We start from the raw sequence: 24,480 nt of genomic DNA, 5'->3' as shown, positions 1-24,480 counted from the left end.
TTTCGCGCATATGACTATATAAGTTTTACTATAATGGGGTGGTTCCAGTGAGAATTCAAAATCATTGTAGTGACACCATAAAATATCAGTTCTTGATATTGAGTAGGAATTGATATTCATGAATCAACGAACTGACACATGAACTGATGTTAATAAATTTGTGAACTACTCCCTCCGCTTCCCATTTTTCTAATGAACGTATAATAATAAATTTGTGAACTACTCCCTCCGTTTCCCATTTTTAGTCCACTTTTGTGTTTGGCACAAGTTTTAAGAAACGGAAATAAAAGTGAGTTGAAAAAGTTAGTTATTGTGAGCCCCATTTTTATATATTATGTGTACAATAAAATATGAATGGAATGAGTCAGTGGAACGTGAAATATGCTTATTGTTTATGGTAAAAAGTGAAATTAGACAATTAATATGGGACGGACGAAAATAACAAAAGTGGACAAAAATAGGGGATGGAGGGAGTAATATAATTTTGCATTTTATCTTTAATAAAATTTAAAATGAATTAAACCATTTTTTCTACTATAATACACGTAATAATTACTTCCTCCGTCCCTGAAAATTTGTCACATATTTCATTTTTCATCCGTCCCTAAAAATTTGTCACCTTTCACTTTTACCATTTTTGGTAATAGACCACATATTTCACTAACTCATTCTCACTCACATTATATTTTTAAACTAATATATAAAAGTAGGACTCACATGCCACTAACTTTTTCAACTCACTTTCTATTATATTTCTTAAAACTCGCGTCGGGTCAAATAGTGACGAATTTTGGGAGACGGTGGGAGTACATAAAAGGAGCCAAATTTAGTAAAATATGTGCATGACAGAAAATACTGAATGACCTCGAAAGAGCCAAACATCACGCGTGGATGGATATGCCTAATAAAGGTTCACCATTACAATTAAAAACCTCCAAAAATTATAGGGGCAGTGTCTTTCGTTATCGTTATTGTCAATTTTCCGACTACGAAAAGACAATAAATTTCCTTTTCAGTTTTTTGCTCTATGATATGGGCATATTCGATATTATTCATAATTTCTATATTTTTTTTTCATCTAATTCTTCTTTTCCATTTTTTTACATATTTTGATAATTTAAGTGATAAATATACTGCTTTAGGTAAATTAAAGGAAAAAAATACACAAAATCCCAATCCAATTCTGATTTCCTGTTCGAATTGATATTTTTTTCCTCCTCATAATGTTAATGACGTCCGCCAACGAATTTGACATGTCATGATTTTTAATTAGCAATAGTCAGAGTTTTAAAAAATATATTCCCTTCCTTAATTCACTGCACGAAAAGTTATAAACATGAATATTAAGGAATGCAAATTTTTGCCTATAAATTATAGGGAAGCGCACGTTAAAACGCAATTTTTAGTTTAAGACATTATAAATGACACCACTAAAAAAATGATATTGGAATGTTATTAGGGGAACAAAGGGAGGGAGTACATTTTAGTCAAAATAAACTCTTCAAAAATGTCTCAAACAATTCAAAATCTATAAGTAATTAACTCAGGTTAGAGCAAAACCGTTTAATTTGTGTGATTGCATGAACTTTTGATTTTGTATTGACTAAGCAAAACGATGTTGCCCATAAAAAATTATCTTTGATATTCCCTATAGAAATGTTAAATCGTTAATATTAATATACACTATTAAATATTTTTACCCAACAAAATTACAGAACTCCTTCTAGGTTCTAGTTCAAAACTTCACGTTTGATAATCTTCATGTTAAACCTATAAAACCAAGGTGAATTATATTAAATGAGGTTTATTAAATTCTTTAAACTAAATCTTAGCATCAAATCGTACGAATAAGTTTATATTAAGTGCTTGGTTAAATACAAAGTCAGATTCATGTGATAGCTTCTCTAGATAAACGCAATATATGTATATATAGTACGAGTGCATTTATTTGTCTAATTCCATCGGGTATTTTTCTTTATCCGAAAAGATTCTTTTGTATTTTTCTGATTATGGACTCAATTTCATATATAGAGAACAATCTAGGTAGATTGACTCTCTTTCCTAATAGTAGTCTTTTGGATGAGTTTTTCTGTATAGCCTTTATCATATAGTGCTTTCATTGAGCGCTTAAATGGCTCGGAGTGATAGCCGGGCAAAGAACTCGTCGTGATCAACGAGTATGTTTGGGGCCGACTCCAAATGGTGACTCACAAATTAATGGCCGGACAAAGAATTCGTCGTGACTAATGTGGTCGTAACCAACGAAAACTCAGAGTGGTGGCCTAACAAAAAACAAGCCGTGACCAACAAGGACGTTGGCCTTTAATTGGGGTCAAATGTTACGCACTCAATTTTTCACATCGACGACTAGTGTGGAGTGTATAAACTGAATAAACTCTCTCTCCTGAAGCTCAAATACAAACACACTATTATATATGTATATGTATGATATAGTATCAATCACTATTCTAACAGAAGCACAGAGTTGAGTGGAAAATGGATGCAAGAAACGTCTTGTTCCTCTTCTCCGCCGTCCTACTCACACTCCTCACTCTCTCCATCCTCTCCTCGCCGCCGTCCCACAAGGCGGAGCTGCTAGACTGCGCACCTCACTCTTCCCTCTGCCACCGCCACGCCTCCAACAATCGCAAGAGACCCGCTTTCCTCCAAACTCCCACAAAGTACATCCGGCGCCGCCACTCCGCCGCCGTCCCCCACCACCCTCTCGACCCCCTCACAGTGACGGAGATTCACCGGGTCAAGGAAATAATCCAGAACCACCACTTGTTCATAAACAAAGCCTACGCCCTCCACTCCGTAGTCCTCCAGGAGCCCGAGAAGCAAGCGGTGCTCCGGTGGAGGAACGGGAATCCCCTGCCGCCGCGGAAGGCCGCAATCGTGGCGCGCGTTGGCGGGGCGACCCTCGTGCTGACGGCGGACGTCGGCTCCGGCGAGGTGGTCCGCCACGAAACCGGCCGGCCGTCGGGGTACCCGACCATGACGGTGGAGGACATGACGTCGGCGACGTGGGCCCCGCTCGCCAGCGCTGAATTCAATCGGACGGTGGTGGCGCGCGGCGTCGATTTGGCGGACCTTGCCTGCCTGCCTCTTTCCACTGGGTGGTTCGGTTAGTGGCTTCCGTCTCGTATTTTACCACCTTAATATACTTCCAAAATTATTGAAAAATTCAACTCCCTCCATCCCCAAAAAATAAGAACATTAGGGACGATACATGAATTAATAAAGTAAGAAAGATTGAAAAGAAAAGTATTCTCTCCGTCTCATAGTAGATGTCACACTTTCCTTTTTAATTTTTTCCCACAAAAGATGTCATATTTCCTTTTTTGGATCCCGTGCCAATCCTCAAGTGTGACATCTACTATGGGACGGAGGGAGTACTTAGTTAAAATAGTGTCAGTGAATAATGAGATCATATTATTATTAGTGTTTAATGGTGGGAATGAGAAATTTTTATAAGGGGACTGAGATATTTTTATGGGACAATCGAAAAAAAATTGTCATTATTTTTGTGGGATGGAAGAAGTATTGATTTTAGAAAAATGAAAAAGGTGGTTGTTATTGTTGCCACATTTAATGAATTTTAATTTTTAGTACCAAAATTATGGAATTGACAAATTTTTGTTTTGCATACTAGTAGTATCATAAATGATTCCACTAATTTAATTAGACTGATGCTGATATGACAATATGAATGAATATTTGAGGAAACCAAAATTCAGCCAGTCATATCAAAATGAATTTCGGGGTAAATCATTCTTAATTGTAAAGTGTAATTTTTTTACATGTATATTGCTTACTATAGTATACAGGCAATATCTTCAAAATTAGGCCAAAACTACTTTGCAAGTTACCATTAACAGTGATGCTGTGTAGATGCTCACACGAATCAAATTCATGATTTCAATTTTGGACGCTTTTTTAGTTTTAGGCCATAAGTTAGATTTAAAACTTTACAAAAATGACGTGACGAGTGACTCTTCATCAAATTCATGAATAATAGTAGGTAACTTATCGTAATTTTTCTTCAATTTTGGTTGATAATTGTGATTTATTGATCAGGCAAAAATGAGGAGAATAGAAGGTTGGTAAAAGTCCAATGCTACACCACCGAAGGCACTGCAAACTTCTACATGAGGCCAATCGAAGGCCTAACCGTCGTCGTCGATCTCGATACCCACGAAATATTAGAAATAACAGAGAAGGGCAGAGACATACCCATACCAAATGCAGCCAACACCGATTATCGTTTCACGGCTCAAAATTCGTACCAAAGGCTCGTGAATCCCATATCGCTCGAGCAACCAAAGGGCCCGAGTTTCACGGTGGAGGACAACCATTTGGTCAAGTGGGCGAACTGGGAATTTCACCTCAAACCCGACCCGAGGGCAGGTGTCATCATCTCAAGGGCCATGGTCCGCGACCCTTGGACCGGGGAGATGAGAAATGTTATGTACAAAGGACTCACATCAGAGCTCTTTGTGCCATATATGGACCCCACGGATGCTTGGTACTTCAAGACGTATATGGATGCAGGGGAATACGGGTTTGGGCTGCAGGCCATGCCCCTCGACCCGCTTAACGATTGCCCAAGAAACGCCTATTATATGGATGGCGTGTTTGCTGCGGCCGATGGGACGCCATATGTTCGGTCTAGCATGGTTTGTGTGTTCGAGAGCTATGCAGGGGACATAGCGTGGAGGCACGCTGAGAGCCCCATCACCGGAATGGAGGTATAGTTTTAAAATGTCGCAATTACTTTTTCTAATAATTTCATGTATCTAGGAGTTATCTGGCCTAATATAATCTTAAAATGTGTGTTCTTATCATATTTTATGTTTATTTATCTTCTTTGCTAAACGGTCGTGAAGATTCGTGAGGTCAGACCAAAGGTGACACTGGTGGTGCGTATGGCGGCGTCGGTCGCCAACTACGACTACATTGTGGACTGGGAGTTCCAAACCGATGGACTAATTAGAATCAAGGTTAGTAGGAGTTCACTTGTTGCTACCTTGGTTTAATTTTCTCCGTCAATCCTTTTCGCTAGTTGGAAAATACACTCATCATCTTGCATTATTATTTATATAGGGCCAAACTATTTACACCTTTTGATTAGGAATGGGCCAAAATACTTTTTTAGAATATACTTTGATCTAGACTTGTCCATAAACTAGGGGCTATTGTTGAAAATGACATAAAAGCTTTGTTGTCTTTTTAAATAGGAACGCATTATCAAATAAAGAAGTTAAAAGAATCACAAGAAGGAAACCTATTTCTCCATTCAACTTCTTTATTGCAACCTATAACTGATTGATCAATTTGATAATCAAGAACTTTCATAAATAAAATCTGATAAATTTTTTAACATTCTGTAAAAGAGATAAGATTAGACATGACTTTCTGTCATAATAAACATGGCAACAATAAAATTTTGATTGTATTAGGTTGGGCTAAGTGGAATACTGATGGTGAAAGGCTCTACTTATTCCAACACCAACCAAGTGAACAATGAAGAGGACCTCTACGGCACACTCTTGTCCGAGAACGTGATTGGCGTTATCCACGACCACTTCATCACCTTCTACCTTGACATGGATGTCGACTGCGCCAACAACTCCTTCGTCAAAGTCAATCTCCAACGCGAGTACGCCTCACCGGCAGAGTCCCCCCGGATGAGCTACTTGAAAGCCGTGAGGAAGGTGGCCAAGACAGAGAAAGATGCCCAAGTCAAGATCAATCTCCATGATCCGTCCGAGTTCCACATCGTGAACCCTACCAAGAAGACGAGGGTGGGGAACCCCGTTGGGTACAAGCTCGTCCCCAGTGGCACCGCAGCCAATCTCCTTGATCCCAACGATCCTCCGCAGCAGCGGGGCGCCTTCACCAACAACCAGATCTGGGTCACGCCTTACAACACCTCCGAGCAATGGGCTGGGGGCGCGTTCGTCAGCCAGAGCCATGGCGACGACACTCTTCAAGTGTGGTCTAACAGGTACTCCTTCAATTCTGCGATATTAGAGCCATTTTTTTGCACCCATATTAAGAAAGATATATTTAATGTATTAAATAAACAGATAATAAAATAGGAAAGAGAAAAAAGTAGAAAGAATAAAGTAAGAAACGGAAAATGAGTTACTTTTTGCTAAAAAGAGAAACGACTATACTATAGTGTAACGTCTCAAAATGAAAAAATGACTCAACTACTATGGAACAGAGAGAGTACATATATATGGCATTATGTAAAATGTTGTAGTTTGTGTTTGTTTGCGAGCTATTGCACATGAGCGGATAGGTTTTACCCGGGGCGTACTTTATGCGTTTCCCTCGTCGTAACAAAATGTGTTTTTAAGGGCAAGTTTTGATGATGCAGGGACAGGAGCATAGAGAAGAAGGATATTGTAGTGTGGTACACATTAGGGTTCCATCATGTTCCATGCCAAGAAGACTTCCCCATTATGCCCACCGTGTCTTCGAGCTTCGATCTTAAGCCGGTGAATTTCTTCGAGAGTAATCCGATTCTTAACATTCCTCCAAACTTTGAGAATGATCTTCCTGTTTGCAAAGCTGATGCATCAGCTTAATTACATATCCACTTGTGGATAGGAAATGAATGCTTCGACAAATCAGAGGTCTTCGTTTTCTTGTATAAATGCTTGGATATGGAATAATAAGTCTCTCTTTTCTCAGATGAAATTTTCATTAGACTCGATTTCAATATTCAGTACTCTTATAGTACCAAAAGTGCCTAAATGGTCAATTCAAAACTGTGTGCAAAACAGGGTATTTTTGCCGTTATGAGTTGTGTCTTGTGAAACATTTCTCATTGTATATAGGCTTTTGTGTATGTTGGATATTTAAGCCCTTCTTAGAATGCTAAATGGAATAAGACAAGAATGGAATGATTCTATTCTTTTGCTTGGTAGCAATAAGAATATAAAAGGAATAGAAATTGTTATTCCTTGGTTGATTCCATTTCTATGGTTAGTCACTACAAATAATATAGGAAAAGAATGGAATGAAATGAAACGTTAATAATTAATATGTTTCGACCGAAAAAATTAATTTTGTTCAAAAATTATTTCGCCAAATATTTTGGATCATAATATGTGTGTGCGCGCATTATGTTAAAGTGTATAAAGTGTTTAGAATTTTCTATTATTATTAAAAAATTTAGTTTTGTTATTAAATGTAAAAATAATACTATAATGGAGATGATATTGAATTGAAATAATACTCTCTCCGTCCAAAAAAAATAATCTTATTTGTACGACATGAGTTTTAATGAAAAAATGGTGAAGTAAGAGAGAAGAAAAAACATAAATAAAATAAGAGAGATAAAGAGAAAAAATAAGTATAGTATGAGGGAGAGATGAAAAAATGGGTAAAGTATAAGAGATAAACATTCTATTTTTAGAAATGAGACTATTTTTTGTGGATATCACAAAATAGCAAAATGAGACTATTTACTGTTGTGTACATGAGAAATATACAATATAATAGTATAGTTTAATTTATTAAAAACTAAAATAAGGAGAATGAAATGGAATGACCATTCTTTAGCTAAATGGAAGGAATAACTTTTTTCATGGAAACGGATAGTGATCCTAAGAAAAAAAATTTACCAAACAAAAAATTTGAATAGAAATAGGAATATCATTACATTCTATCATACCAAGTATGGTCTTATATAGTACTCCCTTCGTTCCAGGTAGTTTGTCTCATTTTTCTATTTTGGTCTGTCTCACATGGTTTGTCTCATTTCACTTTTTACCATTTTTGGTAGTAGACCTCATATTCTACTAATTCATTCCTACTCATATTTTATTATAAAACTAATATATAAAAGTAGGACTCACATTCCACTAACTTTTTCAACTCACTTTTCATTATATTTCTTAAAATCTGTGCCCGATCAAAGTGAGACAAACTATCTGGGACAGAGGGAGTATATTCAAATATTGTCGTGTTATATTATGACATTTGCTTTGCAAATTAGAACTCTCTATTTTTCCCTTTTGTATAAATGTAAACAATTTCTTTTCAAATTTCAAGAATTTCTCGTCCTTCCTAATTTATTAAATAAACTTTGTCAATATTCACAATTCGAAAATTTTAAAGATTTGAAACAATAAGTAACTGCTGGTTTAGAGGTTTCCACACAATAAAGTTCAATGAAAGTAGTAGTTGCAGTGGCCCGAATAATAAATACGTTATGTTAATTTAATTTTTAATAAGAGGCCACACATTATAAATTGGTGATCCGAAATAACTTCATTGGGCCCCATGTATATTCATAGTCAAAGCCCAAATCTCTTTATTCACGGTCTATTCCACATGTTTGACTTACCATATTTTCGACTTTCCATAATTTCGGTTCAAATAAAGATTGTTTTATAATGCATGTGATACTTAGCATAATTTCGGTTCAAATAAAGATTGGTTTATATGCATGTGATACTAACCATAATTTTGGTTCATATAAAGATTGTTTTATATGTATGTGTGTTAAAATCTAATATTTATTCAACTTGTATTGTCACAAAGATTACATCGAGTATTATAGGAAGAGCAGCTATACACATAAGGAAAGATTTTTCCCTAATTCTAATTACCATAATCTTGGTAATTTACAATTAATTCCATATCTTCCTCATTATTTGCTTGTGGTTTGATTCCCCCAATCTTCTCGATTATTTACTCGTGATCTCTTTCCAACACTCCCCCTCAAGTTAAGTAAGGGGATCGTCCATACTTAACTTGCCCAATACTTCATGGAAACTTCTGGAGTCCACAGCTTTGGTGAGAATGTCAGCCAACTGGTCTTCTGATCTTATAAACGGTAGTTCCACCACCTTTGCTTCAATATTGTCTTTGATGAAGTGGCGATCAACTTCAACATGTTTTGTCCGATCATGTTGTACTGGGTTCTCCGATATGCTAATAGCTGCCTTGTTATCGCAAAAAAGTTTGCACGGTCCAGGGGATATCAACTCTAACTCAGTCATTAGCCTCTTAAGCCATAGGATCTCAGTCAACCCGCTCTTGATTCCTCGAAATTCTGCCTCCGCACTTGACAAAGCTACCACCTTCTGTTTCTTACTTCGCCAGGTGACTAAATTCCCCCCAACAAAGGTAAAGTACCCCGCAGTTGATTTCCTATCATTCGGATTTCCTGCCCAATCAGCATCGGTGTATCCATGTATGTCCATATGTCCATGTTTCTTGAACAACACTCCATGTCTTGGTGTTCCCTTCAAGTATCTGACAATCCGCAGAGCTGCCTCCCAATGAGCCGCCTGTGGTTGATGCATAAACTGGCTCACCACCCCGACCGCATATGCAATATCAGGCCTAGTATGAGACAAGTAGATTAGTTTCCCGACTAAGCGCTGGTATCTCGACCGATGAGTGGGTTCTGCTCCTTCTACTATTCTCAAGCCGTGGTTCTGGACCATAGGTGTGTCTGATGGCTTGCAGTCCAGCTTCCCAGTTTCTGCTAACAAGTCCAGGACATATTTTCTTTGATTGATGAAGATTCCTTGTTGAGATCTTAGCACTTCTATTCCCAGAAAATACTTCAGCGAACCTAGGTCCTTCATCTCGAATTCTGAAAACAAATTCTGTCTCAGCTCCTTGATTTCTTCTTCGTCATCTCCAGTAAGAATCATGTCGTCCACATAGATGATAAGGCAGGTGATCTTTCCTTCCCTTTTCTTCAGAAACAACGTGTGGTCGGAATTGCTCTGATTGTACCCATACTTCTTCATCACTTCGGTAAATCTCCCAAACCAGGCTCGGGGAGACTGCTTCAATCCATACAGTGTTTTCTTGAGTTTGCATACCTTCCCTCCTTCAAAGTTTTCCGAGAATCCTGGTGGAGCCTCCATGTAGATTGGTTTCGGAAGTTCACCATGCATGAAGGCATTAGTGACGTTAAATTGGTGTAAAGGCCACTCCTTGTTGGCCGCAATTGAGAAGAGTACCCTGATTGTGTTTATCTTGGCAACCGGGGAGAATGTCTCGGCATAATCAACTCCATAGGTCTGAGTGTACCCTTTTGCTACCAGCCTTGCCTTATATCGCTCGACTGACCCATCTGGCCTCCTTTTTATGGTGAAGACCCACCTACATCCCACGTCTCGCACTCCTTCTGGCTTGTCACACACCTCCCATGTATTGCTCTTCATCAGTGCTTTCATTTCTACCATCATTGCCTTCTTCCAATGAGTGACCTTCATAGCTTCCTCGGCAGTTTGAGGAATCTCTTCTTCTTCATATAGGGCGGTTGTGAATGCCTTAGCCATTTCTGTGAGGTTGGCTTTCGCAAAATTTGCAACTGAGTATCTGCTCTTAGCACCTATCCTTTCTGGACTGTATCTTTTTGGAGGGACTCCCCGAGTACTGCGCTGAGGAAGAATGTATCGACCAGTATCCCCATCAATAGCGGTGATCTCATCTGTCTCAGAATTGTCAGGTGTAATTGTACTTTCAGAGTTGAGTTCAGGATTTACCTCGGATATCACTGGAGGAGAATCGGATTGAGGCGTGCTTGCTCTGTTAGTTCCACCTCTGAGTTACTTGGTTGAGGCACCAACCAACTTGGGGTTCCACTGATATCCCTTAGGCTATTTCTACTACTCTCCCCCTGACCCCGAAGATGGGTGTGGTAGAAATATTCACATTCAAGAAAATTACAGTTCATAGTGGTGATTATCTTCCTAGTGGATGGATCATAACACCTATACCCCTTCTGATTAATCCCATATCCTAGAAAGACACATTTCACAGCGCATGCAGAAAATTTTGTTCTCTCGTGTTTCGGTATATGCACATAGACAGAGCATCCAAAAATTTTAAGTGGAAGAGTAAGAGGTTCAGGAAGTTTCGTCATTTTCGAAAGGGTCTGAAGGGGTGTTTTCATGTTAAGTATTTTTGTAGGAAGACGATTTACAAGATAAACTGACGTAGCCACGGCTTCGGGCCAAAGGAACTTTGGGACATTTGAGTCAAAAAACAACGCTCGAGTAATTTCGAGAAGAATTCTGTTTTTCCTCTCAGCTACCCCATTCTGTTCTGGTGTATACGGGCACGTGGTTTGGTGAACTAACCCATTTTTTTTAAAAAAGTCTTCCATGTCTTTATTGACAAATTCCCTCCCATTGTCTGACCGAAGGACTGAGATGGTTTTTCGAAATTGTGTCTGAATCATTTTAAAAAAGATGACGAATTTTTCGAAAACTTCAGATTTATTCCGCAAAAAATACACCCAGGTCATTCTAGTGCAATCATCGACAAACAGAAGGAAATATTTAAAACCATGATCACCAACAATAGGCGCAGGGCCCCACACATCAGCGTGAACAATAGAAAAAATATCCTTAACACGAGTATCACTGGATTTGTAAGATTGTCTATGATTTTTAGCCAAAACACACGACTCACAAGAAATGTCTTTAATATGCGAAAATTTTGGAAAAAGTAATTTAAAATAACCCGTTGAGGGATGACCCATTCTCCGATGCCACAACCAAGCTTCTCTATCAGCAGATCCGTGAGCAAGCATTGCGGCGCCACCTTGGTGAGCTATCTCATCCACATAATAGAGCCCTTGACGCTCAGTGCCACGCCCAATTATCCTCCTCGTCCTGATATCCTGTAAAACGCAGAAGTTCGGGTGCATCAATAAGGTACAATTTAACTCTTTGGTCACATGGCTAATAGACATTAGTTTGTGAGACAGTTTAGGCACATAAAGACAATTATTGAGTTTCAGGTTTGGAGATATCTCAATAGTTCCGCTCCCACTTACGGACGTTGATCCCCCATCAGCAGTCTGAATTTGACTTTTAGTTGCCCCATTAAAAACAGAAAAATCATTTCTATCATACGTCATTGTATCTGTAGCCCCACAGTCAAATATCCACTCACTTGTAGTACTACCGGGTAATTTTTTTGCCATACACACAACATGGGTATTTTGAAGGGGTGCAAAATAATTTGGGGTAATAAACGAGATTTCTGAGGATTTGGGGGCAGATTTCGAATTTCCAGCTTTTATGGGGTTCAATCTCCTAATATTATCAGAATGGGGTAAAATGTGGGGTTTATTAATCTGGGGGGACTCATTTGCAAATTCAAGATTGGGGTTAGGGTTTAACACCCCCAACCCGTTACCTGCTCCGAACGATCCGCCGCTCCTTCTGAATTCAGCGATTGCTGCCTCTCCCATCGCGCCGCCCCTATTATCCGGCCGACCGTGAGCGTCGGCGGCCTCCTGGTTGCCTGCTCCGGTCGCTGGAAACATGTCCCCTTCATTTTCTGTAACACCGATCGCTAATTTGGCCTTGGCTTTTTGGTTGTCGTCCCACCATTCCGGGAATCCGACGAGTAGGAAGCACGTCTCCTTGGTGTGCTTGTACTTCCCACAGTGTGAGCACCATAGCTTAGACTTGTCTTGCTTGAAGGGCCGGCGATTCGGGGCGGTTGATGTATTGAGACGATGCGGCGGTTGTCCACTCCTCTGTTGACTCTGGACCGCGAATCCGAGCCCGATTCCGCCCGATGATGTGGTACCGTTGGTTGCGACGGCGGATTCAGTGGTGGTTGCCGGCATAATGCTGAGCCGGGCGGTCTCCCTCTTAATCCAACCGTACGCGACCTCGGCTGAGGGCCACGGTTTGTCTTTAAGCACTTCTCCATTTCATTTGGTCGTATCTCGGGTTCAGGCCGGTTAGGAATTTGAATAATCGTCGTGTTTCGACATACTTTCGGAATTGCCCTATCCCCTTGTCACAACACGTGACCGGCTGTTCTTGACACCGGTCGACGTCGATCCACATCCCATGTAAGTGACGCCAATAGGTTTCGAGACTTTGTTCTCCTTGCTTGACATTCTCTGCTTTCTCTTCCAGATCGAAGAGCAAGAACGGATCGGACGTGCTTTCGAACGTCACGGCTAGGCTCTTCCACAGGGCTTCGGCTGTTTGATGGTGAGCGAAGTCGATGACGATGTCCGTCTCGATGTTGTCTAAGATCCACGATAAGACAATCAAGTCGGTCTCCTCCCACTCCGTGTAGCCAGCCGCCCCTGGTTCGGGTGGTGGCGGGCTGCCGTTGATGTGGCGGAGTACTCGTCTACTCCCGATTTGGATCTTCATGAGTCGGCTCCATATGGAGTAATTCGTTCCGTTGAGCTTTACTGCCACGGTCACATTCTTGCTGACCCGTAGCTTGTGGTCGTCTTGAACTGGGGGTTTGGTTTCGTCGGCCATGGCTTAATCTGCCTTTAGGTCGAGAGAGGTAAACAAAGGCTATGAAGAAATTATTTCTGAGCCTTGCTCTGATGCCATGTTAAAATCTAATATTTATTCAACTTGTATTGTCACAAAGATTACATCGAGTATTATAGGAAGAGCGGCTATACACATAAGGAAAGATTTTTCCCTAATTCTAATTACCATAATCTTGGTAATTTACAATTAATTCCATATCTTCCTCATTATTTGCTTGTGATTTGATTCCCCCAATCTTCTCGATTATTTACTCGTGATCTCTTTCCAACAATGTGTAATAAAAGATATAGTACTCTGCAGGAGTCCCTGTTTGACTCGAAATGGTTTTAAGAAATGGAGTATAAAATAAAGCGAATTGAAACGTCAGTGGAATATAAATTTCACTTTTATATACTCTTTGTCACATAGAAATAGACTGAATTTCCTTTTTTGTTCGTTTTATAGAAACTTTTTCTCCTTTATTTACTTAATCGTTTATGGCTCCACTGACCATTATATTATTTTAACTATTTTTTTTTCTTTTCTATTACTTTACCATTGCGTATTAAAATTTATGTCATTCAATTAGCTTGTTTTTATGAGCCGAATGGAATATTAGTTTCATATTGAATGTGAGTAAAAATGAGTCAGTGGAAATAGACCCTATGTAACATCCTAAAATTAAAAAAAAATCCTTATTGTTAAATGTATAGAGTAATTCATATTCAAAACATAATTCTCTTTTTACTATTATAGAATTCAAAGTCAAATCATTATTCATCTCAAGATCAAATAGAAATGGGTATAATCACAATGCAACGAAATTTCATCATAAATACTCCAGATGGAGTAACTCTTTTTACAAAAGACTCTTTTATGGTCAACAAACTTTGATGTTTCCAGATGGAGATCCATATTGTTTGTTGTTTCAACGAGATATATGAAAAGACTAGCTTCGACCATACTTTTATAATCCGTCACATTTCTTTGTTTATGCTTTTTTTTCAATTACATATTCCCTTCGTTCATGAAAAATAGTCTCATTTTATCATTTTAGAATGTCCACAAAAAATAGTCTTATTTCTTTAAATGAAAAGTCTTTCTCCCATGCTTTATCTATTTTTTTTCTTCTTTCTTACTTTACTTACTTTTTCTCCATATATCTCCTACTTTAACTACTTTTTCTACTTCTCTCTTACTTTATCAGATTTTCTCCGTCTCTCTTACTCTCTCTATCCCGAGGAAGATGACCTCTTCCTTGGGTGGCAAGGGAATTTATGCAACTTTATTTTGTGTGTGAATTGAAGAAAGTAAAGTAAGAGAAGAGAATAAAGTAGAGATAAATGTGTTTCTATTTTTAGCAATCGGTCATCTTTGTTGGGATAAATCAAAAAGGAAAGTGGATCATCTTCAGTAGGACGGAGGGAGTACTATTTTTTTGAGCACAGAGGGAGTATTATCTTGAAAATTGACACATGGAAAAAAAATCCAATTTAATACTCCATCCGTCCCGCACTACTCGCACTTATTTCCTTTTTGGGCGTCCCAAGTTACTTGCACTCTTTCCATTTTTAGTAAAAAATTTCACCTACAGCCGTCATTTTTGACTTTCCTATACACTCATTCCTTAATCTCCGAGCCGAAAAGGAAATGAGCGAGTAGCCCGGGACGGAGGGAGTATAATTTTGATAAAAATGATGTTCAAATTAATGTTACAAACGCTTTTAACTAACAATTTGTGCTACTATTAATTGTTGTATCCTCTCCATTTCCAATTATGAAATTGATTACTGCAAGTCGTACACGCTATTCAAAATTGAGAAGCTGCAAAATCAATGTTTTTCCGTTGAGATGCGACGCATTTAATGCTAGTCAACGGCATCATATTTTAATTTAAGAAATATTGTTGGCCAATACTTCAATAAGAGTCACATTTGGTGTGACTATGGGTTTTAAGAATTGTCAAGAATAGTGAGTTCGAAAAGGTAGTTGAATTTGAGATCATTTTTTTATATCACTTTTTTATATTGGTTTATAATAGAATGTGAGTGAAGTGAGTTAGTGTAATGTGAGATTTACTTACCATTTATGCTAAAATTAAAATATGGTTCTTATTGTGGAACGGACCGAATGACAATTATTTTGTGCCAAAGGGCGACATATTTTAGAGCACTCACAGTGGGTGACTCTTTCTCGTCATGGGCGGACAATTATGATTTTGTTGGTATTTTGTGTAAAATGAAATACTAAAACCCCTATAAAAATAACAAAATATAGAAAATTATTATAATAATTTTATTATAATAATCAGCCCTTTATACTATAATAATTTTATGCGTCCGCTCTAGTTCTAAACTCTTCACATTTCCAAATAAAGCCGTTAAAATTATAATCTAGGCAAGCAATCTGTTATACATAGGCAAGCAATATGTGGTACATAGGCAAACATCTCAACATATAGTTCCAAGCAATCTGCGATACCAAATTAGAGATAATCAAGCAATATGTGATACATAAGCAAGCAAGCATGCCATGTGGCAGGCTAAGATTGAATCTGCTCCTAAATCTAAGGGTCCTCATTATGGTATGTTGTCATTTTAAATATGGTTGTCATTTTAACACAATCCTATATTTATATCTTGATAAATAGATGAAATCATCAACAAAATAGACTTTATCTTTATTTGTATGTCACTCCCTTCGGTCCTCATTAAATGCCTCATATTTCTTTATTTGGATGATCCTAATAAATATCTCATTTCATTTTTACTACTCCCTCCGTTCCACTTTAGGAGTCCCAATTTACCATTTTTGGTATCCCACTTTAGGAGTTCCGGTTAGAATATTCCATAAATGGTAATAGGCCTCACATTCCACTAATCTTTTTCCACTCACATTTTATTATAAAACTAATATATAAAAGTAGAACTCACATTCCACTATCTTTTTTCACCTTATATTTCTTAAATAAGTGGATCTCACATTCTACTAGTTCATTCAAATCATAATTATTATAAACCTAATATATAAAAGTGAGATTCACATTGCACAAACTTTTTCCACACACTTTTCTACACAAAGTCAAACAATTTATTAAAACTCGCACCGGTCAAATATGAGACATTTAATGGGGACTAGGGGGAGTATTAGTAAGAGCATCTCCAATAGCAATAGTCCAGCCATAGCCCAGCCACAAACTCCTCCTGCCACATCATCAGCACTAAAACTCCACCTGCCACATCATCAGGACAAGCAACTGGACGAGCAATAGCCCAGCCAATAAACAAAATTATAAAAATAACAATCACACAAAATACGAAATTCAACTTACAACACAGATACGGAAAAATGCAATAATTTCATTTAAATTAAAAAAGGTACATTAAAAAAATTACAAAATTACAAAAAAAAAAACTAACTTTGTGCAGTCCTCCGCGCCCACAACTCTTCAATTAAATCCTTTTGGAGTCGAATATGAGCTTCCACTTGGCGCATGTCGGCATGTGCTTGGAGGCGGCCGGCTTCATCGTGAGGTACCCCACTTCGTACGCTGGGGGTGGCCATGCTGTGGGTTGGACCGGCTTCATTATCGTCGTTGGCCCAACTAGTCAGTTGTACACCTTCATCTTCGACAATCATGTTGTGCATGATATTACAGGCGTACATTATATCAGCAATGCAGTCGAGATGCCACAAACGAGTTGGACCCCTAATTGCCGCCCATCGAGACTGGAGCACACCAAATGCAAGCTCCACGTCCTTGCGTGCCGACTCCTGCCGTTCCGCAAAGTAGGCCTTCCTCTCATCTGATGCGCATCTGATAGTCTTCACAAAGACGGGCCACCTAGGATATATCCCATCCGCCAAGTAGTAGCCCATATCATGTTGGTTCCCGTTGGCGACAAAACTGATAACCGGATCGACGCCCTGGCACTGCTCGTTGAAAACAGGCGACGAGTTGAGGACGTTGAGGTCGTTGTTCAACCCGGCTACCCAAAATATACATGCCAAATCCACAGCCGGTAATCAGCTACGGCCTCGAGGATCATCGTGGGATTCTTTCCCTTGTAGCTGGTCGTGTAGAACCCTTTCCAGGCAGCGGGCAGTTCTTCCACTCCCAATGCTTACAATCTATGCTGCCTAACATACCCGGGAACCCATGCTTCGCCCCGTGCATCTGCATCAGCTCCTAGCAGTCTTCGGGGGTAGGGCTTCGAAGGTACTGATCACGGAATATTTCAACCACCCCCTGACAGAAATACTTCATACATTCAAGGGCAGTCGACTCGTCGATGTGGAGGTACTCATCCCACATGTCTGACGCGCCTCCATAGGCCAACTGCCTGATTGCCGCAGTGCACTTTTGAATAGGTGTGTGGTCGGGCCTGCCAGCCGCATCGTGCTTGAAGCGGAAACACAGATATCGACGCTCCAAAGCGTCAACAATACGCATAAACAAGGCCCTGCTCATCCTAAAACGCCGCCTGAAAATGTTGGCGTTAAATCGCGGCTCCGGTGCGAAGTAGTCGTCAAATAGCCGCTGATGTGCAGCTACGTGATCCCGATCAATCACTGCTCGGCGGTGGACAACGGGTCGAGGTCGAGGTACCGCCGGCTGCAAGGCCCGTTGTATCAGCCAGTCGATCTCTCGGGACGTATAGGCCTCCAACTGTTCGTTCAAACGTCGTTCGAACTCCTCAGCATCCCCACCACTACCACCACTACTACACCCGCGTTACTCATTTCGCGTTGTTGATCTTGTACAGAAATTAAGATAGAGAGAAAACTCGTTAAAAATAAGTGGTGCAAATGAAAATGACGTGCAGATCGCGTATATATAGTGTTTCGAAAATTAAAAAAAAATCCCGCTCGTCGATAGCTAGCCGATCTGGAGCCTGCAATGGCTCGCCGATTTTACATTCTGTTTGTTATTTCTCAATCCAATCCAAATAAGATGTATTTGGCGAAAAACTTATTCTACGTGGGCAACCGTGAAATATTAATGATATTTAAGACCAATTTTTAAGTTCGTGACAAATAGGATAAAAAGTCACGTTGAAAACCACGTGGATTTTAGTAGTGCCAATTAAGATTTAAAAAATGCACGTAAGTTTGTTGGATATGGTGATTGACCCGCCATGTAATATAAGAAACAAAATGTAAAGTTTGTAATATTTCAAAACAATTTTAATGTTTGCGGGAAATACCAAATTTTGGATAAAAGTTTATGATTTTAGAGACCAATATCCCTATTAGTCAGTTCAGTGCTCGTATAACTACTTCAATTTCATTCTGGCAAGATTGATAGAGTTTTAAATTTGTGAGTCAATAATATTACTAATGAAAGTGCAGAAAATAAAACTATTCAAATGCAATAAAGAGAGAAATTAAAGTGTGTCAACATCATTGAGTTGATAACGAAAAGTTTTAAAATACCCTCCATGGCTTGGGGGTATGTGCAAAAGGACTAAAATGTGCAAATATAAAAATCCAGGGATCGTAAATGATTGTAATGCATACATGCAAACAACAACGATTTTATAGTTTACTCTACTATTAAATTTCAGCACCAACTTATTAAATTTTTATGCCAACAAACATTATAGAACTAATTATGTTACATATTTAAATGGACAAAAAAATAATCAATGGGAATTTAATTTCAAGTGAAATTGTTGAAAAGATGATGAACAGAGTAACTAGTAGAATTTGATTTGCTATTTGATATCAATCTTCAAAATTAGACGAATCCTTGAATTTGTAGTTCTAAAATGGCAACGTAATGAGTATTCTCTCTTCAGTTTTCACACTTCGCACCACAATTGGTGAACTAGTTAATACCACAAGCCTAAAAGCCCCTCTGATCTGGCCACAGAATTTGTTCAAAAAATTGAAAAAAAAGAACTTCGAAAAAACTAAAGAATCCTTGATGGAGTGAAGGAAAACATGGTGATGAACTTATTCGATTTTTTTTGGTAATTTCAGTTAATGGATAGAGTCACTCTTCCAATATTACCTAACAAGATCACACAGTTATGAAAAACCATGGAAACATAGGAGTCATCCATAACTTAAAACATGGCTCCTGGGTATGAATTTCCACCAGTCACAACTCATCGAAACCTTGCATTCTCCACTCGCGAACGAGTACTCAACTGTTTCAAGGCATATCCAAGTAAACATGGACCATAAAATATTTTATGGTTGCCGAATATTTGGTGCTGAGAAGCTAGTTGCTGTGACCGGCTTGCTGCCTAGCTGTGCGAGCACAATCTGCAAAATCTTTGACCAATTGGGCACATTTTAGAGGGTCCTTGATATGTTCCTTGTAGCAATTCAAACACGCATCCTTCTCATCAAGACAAGGCATGGGCTTGCTATTTGGAAGCTTGAACTCTTTGTCATGAAGATCTTTTGCTCTTTCAGTGACCTCCTGTAACATGTTCTCCTCCTGCTTATGCAACCTCTCCACGACTTTCTCACTCTCCTCAAGGACAGACCGAATGGCCTCTAACTCCGGATTTGGTGTTTTGTGTGAAGGAGGTGGTGGTGGCACGTAAAGAGGAGGCTGAATTGGCCATGCAGTTGAAGAAGGGCCTCTGAGTGCCTCGGAATCATCAGGAAGCTGCTTCGCTTGTGGTTCTTTGGGAATTTTTGGCGCGGGCCTCCTGGTTTTCTTCTTTACCACCTCACCATTATTGAGAAGTTTTTTAACTAAGTTGCTGCTGATCTGAACTGTGAATGATTCATCCATGACACCAGCTGCTTCTTTATCTCCTGAAATATACACAATACTTATTCCAACAAGCCAAGTAAACTTTTCGAAATTAAATTTTCTATCATGGTCTCACCTTACTGTCCTAACTTGGGAATGGGTTAGTAGACTCTAGAATCCAAGGATATGAATTAGGATTCTATCATCAACCAAAATGACTAATCACAAGCACATGGTAGGTTTCTTGACCATAATCACGTTAGAAATACAAAAAATTGAACTTTCTTGTGTCACCCTACCTTGTTAGCCCTCTTTCTGCATATAATATTCACACCATTACTGCAATTCTCGAATACTCTATTTCCATTCTAAGTTGTTTCTTTCTCCTAAAAGTTATAAAAACAATCCTATGTACAAAACATAAAGAAATTAACAGAAGATTTCACATTAGAAGCATAGGGCCCAGGTGGATAGTCATTTGAAATGAAGCAGTCCAATTTTGACTACAAAGTGGAGATCTACACAAGAAACAGGGGCAGCGGATGATTCAAATAAAAATATTATTGCAAGCTGCCCTAGCATTGATGATTCAAATTATGAAGCAAATACTGTAAAGCATACATCACAATTTCTCACTCAATTACTCAGTAATGTTCAGAGACGTAAACGTGGTCAACATTGTTTCAGTGTGTGCAAGTCTAACCCCAAGAAGGGGTAAAAAGAAGGGTAAGGCACATGGTCAAATCAATATTGCATTGCTGACTATCCATTCCAAATAGCAATCGAAAATTTGCAGATATCCTATATAAGCCACAGCTATCATAGTAATTATTTCAGTCCTAATAAAGCATATCCAATTTTTCTGGACACTTACAGCTGAAGACATGAGAAATTTAAAACCAACTGGATAAGGTAGTGACGTTTAGATTAAGGAATTTTTAAATTTGGCAGTATGAAATTTCTGCTGCATGACTTCCAGAAATCCTTTGGGAGATGAGAAATTTCAAAAAGTGAAGATGCATACCTCTAGGAACAATTCAAGATGCATACCTTGAGATTTGCACTGATCCAATGATCTATATCAAAGACCTATATATCCAATTATCTCAAAGACCTACATAGATCACCTTGTCCATTGATTAAGAATAGTTATTCAATTGTTTATTAGCACTTATTAGAATTTTCTAAAAAAAAGAAATTAACAATTTCTCAAAGTTTTCAATAAGAATATCTGAGGCATTATGAGATTATGCTACAACAGGTAACATTTGTAAATACTTCAGACCTAAGCGAGAAATAGTTCGCTAAAAAAAATATTTACTCCCTCCGTTCCATTGTTGTGGAGGCATTTCTTTCCGGCACGGAGATTAAGAAAAAATGTGTTAAGTGAGTCAAGTAACGGAAGAATAAAGTAGGAAAGGAAAAAGGTCGAGAGATGAAGAGAGAATAAAGTAAGAGAGAGTAAAGTAAATGAGAAGAAATGTGTTGACTTTTACTTAAAAAGGGAAATGACTCCACTACTATGGAACGTACCAAAATAGCAAAATGACTCCACTACTATGGAACGGAGGGAGTACAAAAGAAAATTATTTATGGGTTATTTTCGATCATTGAATATGCATCTTTCTGAAGAACAGCTTTTTATTACGTGGTTAATACTGAAAGATCTTGTTACTTCTCTTGAATCTATATTTTAAAGAATAACAGCCTTACTGTGCATGATTAAGTCTAAACCAAAAACACACGTAACTTAGTACTTCTCTTGAATCTTTATTTTCCAGTGCAGGAGATGAGCATCAGTGGTTCTTCCATATTCATACTAGAAGTGTACTCCATTATCCACTTAAGTTTTAGATGTATAGGTCCATTGATTCATTGGCAAAAAATTGAAGACAGGAAAAGCTTGGGAACTTTCCTAACACCCAAGACCTATCAATTGTAACTAATAAACCACTTAGGTAGCTGGTCATATTACATATCCTTATGATACTGAACTTGATATATTGAGTAACAACATATTCCCATGAATAATTTCCACCGCCTTTTTTTATCTTCAAATAACTACATTTCTCTTATTTCATCACGATTGGAAGATAAAAGCAGAGTTGAAGATGACTATATTCCAATTTTAAATTTTCTAGTTGGAATAAAGACAAATATTTAGAACCAATTATTCTTCTATATGCCAATATGTATATGCAAAGTGAAAGTTTCACCCATAACTAAGTTCTCGTGAATCAGATAATGATACAGATAACATAAACCTCTGCTTAATCAAGCATTATAACTTTCTAACATCTGCTACCTTATCAGAGTACATTTCATTCGATGTCAATGCGCAGGAGTTTCACATCCCATTTCTCGATTATAACATGCAATACTGAAGGAAAATAACAAATTCTAGTCTTCATAAAAATAGATACCCCCAGAAACATGTAATCAGTTGAATCTTACATCAACTTCTGTTTTTCATTTGATTATCTCAATTTAGGATTTCAACAGAACCTTTGTGGATAAAGTAGCTATTCTAATAATTAGACTTTCCAAATCTCTAATTACCAGTTTATGGTCTGGAATATTATCATCAATCAACACATGGAATTAGCACCTGTATATTCTCAATTTCTCACAACTCTTGACGAAGAATTCAAAATAGTAGTACTACTTAGTCAAGCTATATAAACTTCATCCATGGTTGAAGAAAATTGTGTCTAGCGTGATTGTTTTGTTTTGTGAATAGAAAATTCATCATAGCCCAAGGCTACATTGTATTTGTATATGACGAGTTCTAACTCAATCTAGCAATTTTCCACTTTGTTCAACAAAAAGTTTAAACAAATCCAGAAAATTGCAACAAAACTAACTTTAGGATATAAAATACATAAGCTGCCACAAATTAATTGTCAAACTTCTCTCAATAAATACTACTACCATTCTACTTCAACAGATATAAATTTGGCAAACAACTTTACAGAAATTAATTTTTGGAAAAGAGAACAAGCGGAAGGGCATAACATAACTACAGCGTTAAATCAATCATGATGGTATTCAATAAACCAACCGAATGTCTTCCAATTATTCTACAAATGATCTCTATAGAAATTTTGAAACAAGGGGTCACTGTATGTGTGCATGAGTTTGTGTGCTCTAGTTTTTGTGTGCGTGCGTTGGTGCGTGTGGGAATCCCACTAACAACTTTTAGAGCAAACTGCTTCATTTCACCTGATATTTCAAGTGTGGTTTCCCTCTCTTATTTTGTATTGTGATTTACAAGGTATTGCACAGATGTGCATCTACAGTAGGTGTTGCAGGTTACCCAGCTCATAAAAAATTGCTAAAACTGTTAAACATTTCTAATCAGAGGCACCTTACTTACCAGATCACACAATAATATATCCAAACGCCAAAATATAATGTCAGATTAATTGTGCTAGAAAAACATAAATGTTATCACTGCAGTATCTTAACACACATATAGATGAGAGACACAACATACTGCACTCTAAAAAATTATTGGAAAAATCATCACATCGCCAGAAATTATTTTAATTACGCTAATGCTCGAGGGTTTGACGCCCCATTTCTAGATTTAAATTATGTAATATTCATCAAATTTATGAATTCCACTCGGCATACAATACAGAGACCCGTCGAATTTTGCAATAAATCGAATCCTATTTCGTCGAGTTCCATTCCTTCAATTTTCCTTTATTGTTTGATTATCTATATTCAATATTTCAGCAGAACTAACGGGGAAGAGACGAATACCTTCAACACCGCGGGAGTAATTGCATCTACCTTCTTCCTTTGTCGACCAGCGAAGGCGCGCCGGCGTGGCCTGCAAGTTTGGTCGTGCCGCCGACTTTACTGAGACTTCTCTGCTTTTATCGTTTTCCGGTAAAATAAAACGGGTTAAAAATTAAAAACGTCTTAATTAATTTGTCATATGTATTTGATTTAATTTCTCTAATTTACCTGTAACTTTTACTATTTGATAGTAATTTGATTGATTTATTTATTTTTATATAATTTACCAGTAACTTTTACTATTTGATAGTAATTTAACTGATTTATTTATTTTTATCTAATTTACCAGTAACTTTTAGTACTATGCTTACTTGACTAAAGTTCAAATTTGATCTTTTACATGGTCCAAACAATATGTTTTGGTCCAAAGTTAACCTTTTCTGTTAAACTTAACGGTCAAACATTACACAATATTTACCTATATCTTTTACCTATAGTAAAAATTAAATTTGTGAATATTTTATTAATTTAATTAATTTTATTTTCATTATAGGTAAAAATCTTTTATAAATTTTAATATTATTAAATCTTTGAATATTTTATAAATGTTAATTTAATTTAATTGTTACTATAGGTAAAAAAATATTTTATAACTTTTAATATATTTTATTATATGTATTAAAAATATTTTATGAATATTAATATATTTTGATAGGCAAAAAATATTTT

General features: G+C 37.7%; 2 protein-coding genes across 2 annotated transcripts; one reads left to right on the top strand and one right to left on the bottom strand.

Moving 5' to 3' along the window:
- The first annotated feature begins 2,374 nt into the window (after positions 1-2,374).
- On the top strand, positions 2,375-6,704 carry LOC121742352 (primary amine oxidase-like). Its single transcript, XM_042135468.1, has 5 exons — positions 2,375-3,127; positions 4,081-4,751; positions 4,890-5,003; positions 5,463-6,010; positions 6,389-6,704. Exons 1-5 carry the CDS (start codon positions 2,497-2,499, stop codon positions 6,597-6,599), a joined length of 2,175 nt encoding a protein of 724 aa, XP_041991402.1. The 5' UTR covers positions 2,375-2,496; the 3' UTR covers positions 6,600-6,704.
- A 12,520-nt stretch (positions 6,705-19,224) lies between these two features.
- LOC121742555 lies at positions 19,225-23,916 on the bottom strand. The gene is made up of 2 exons (XM_042135721.1): positions 23,773-23,916; positions 19,225-20,066 (listed from the first exon to the last, which is right to left on the bottom strand). The coding sequence occupies exon 2, from the start codon at positions 20,041-20,043 to the stop codon at positions 19,519-19,521; it is 525 nt and encodes a 174-aa protein (XP_041991655.1). The 5' UTR covers positions 20,044-20,066; positions 23,773-23,916; the 3' UTR covers positions 19,225-19,518.
- Positions 23,917-24,480: the final 564 nt, after the last annotated feature.

Source organism: Salvia splendens, chromosome 7, assembly GCF_004379255.2.
Source record: "Salvia splendens isolate huo1 chromosome 7, SspV2, whole genome shotgun sequence".
NCBI classification, from domain to species: domain Eukaryota; kingdom Viridiplantae; phylum Streptophyta; class Magnoliopsida; order Lamiales; family Lamiaceae; genus Salvia; species Salvia splendens.
Note: the sequence above shows the minus strand (reverse complement) of the source record. Positions and strands in the feature narration are given on the sequence as shown.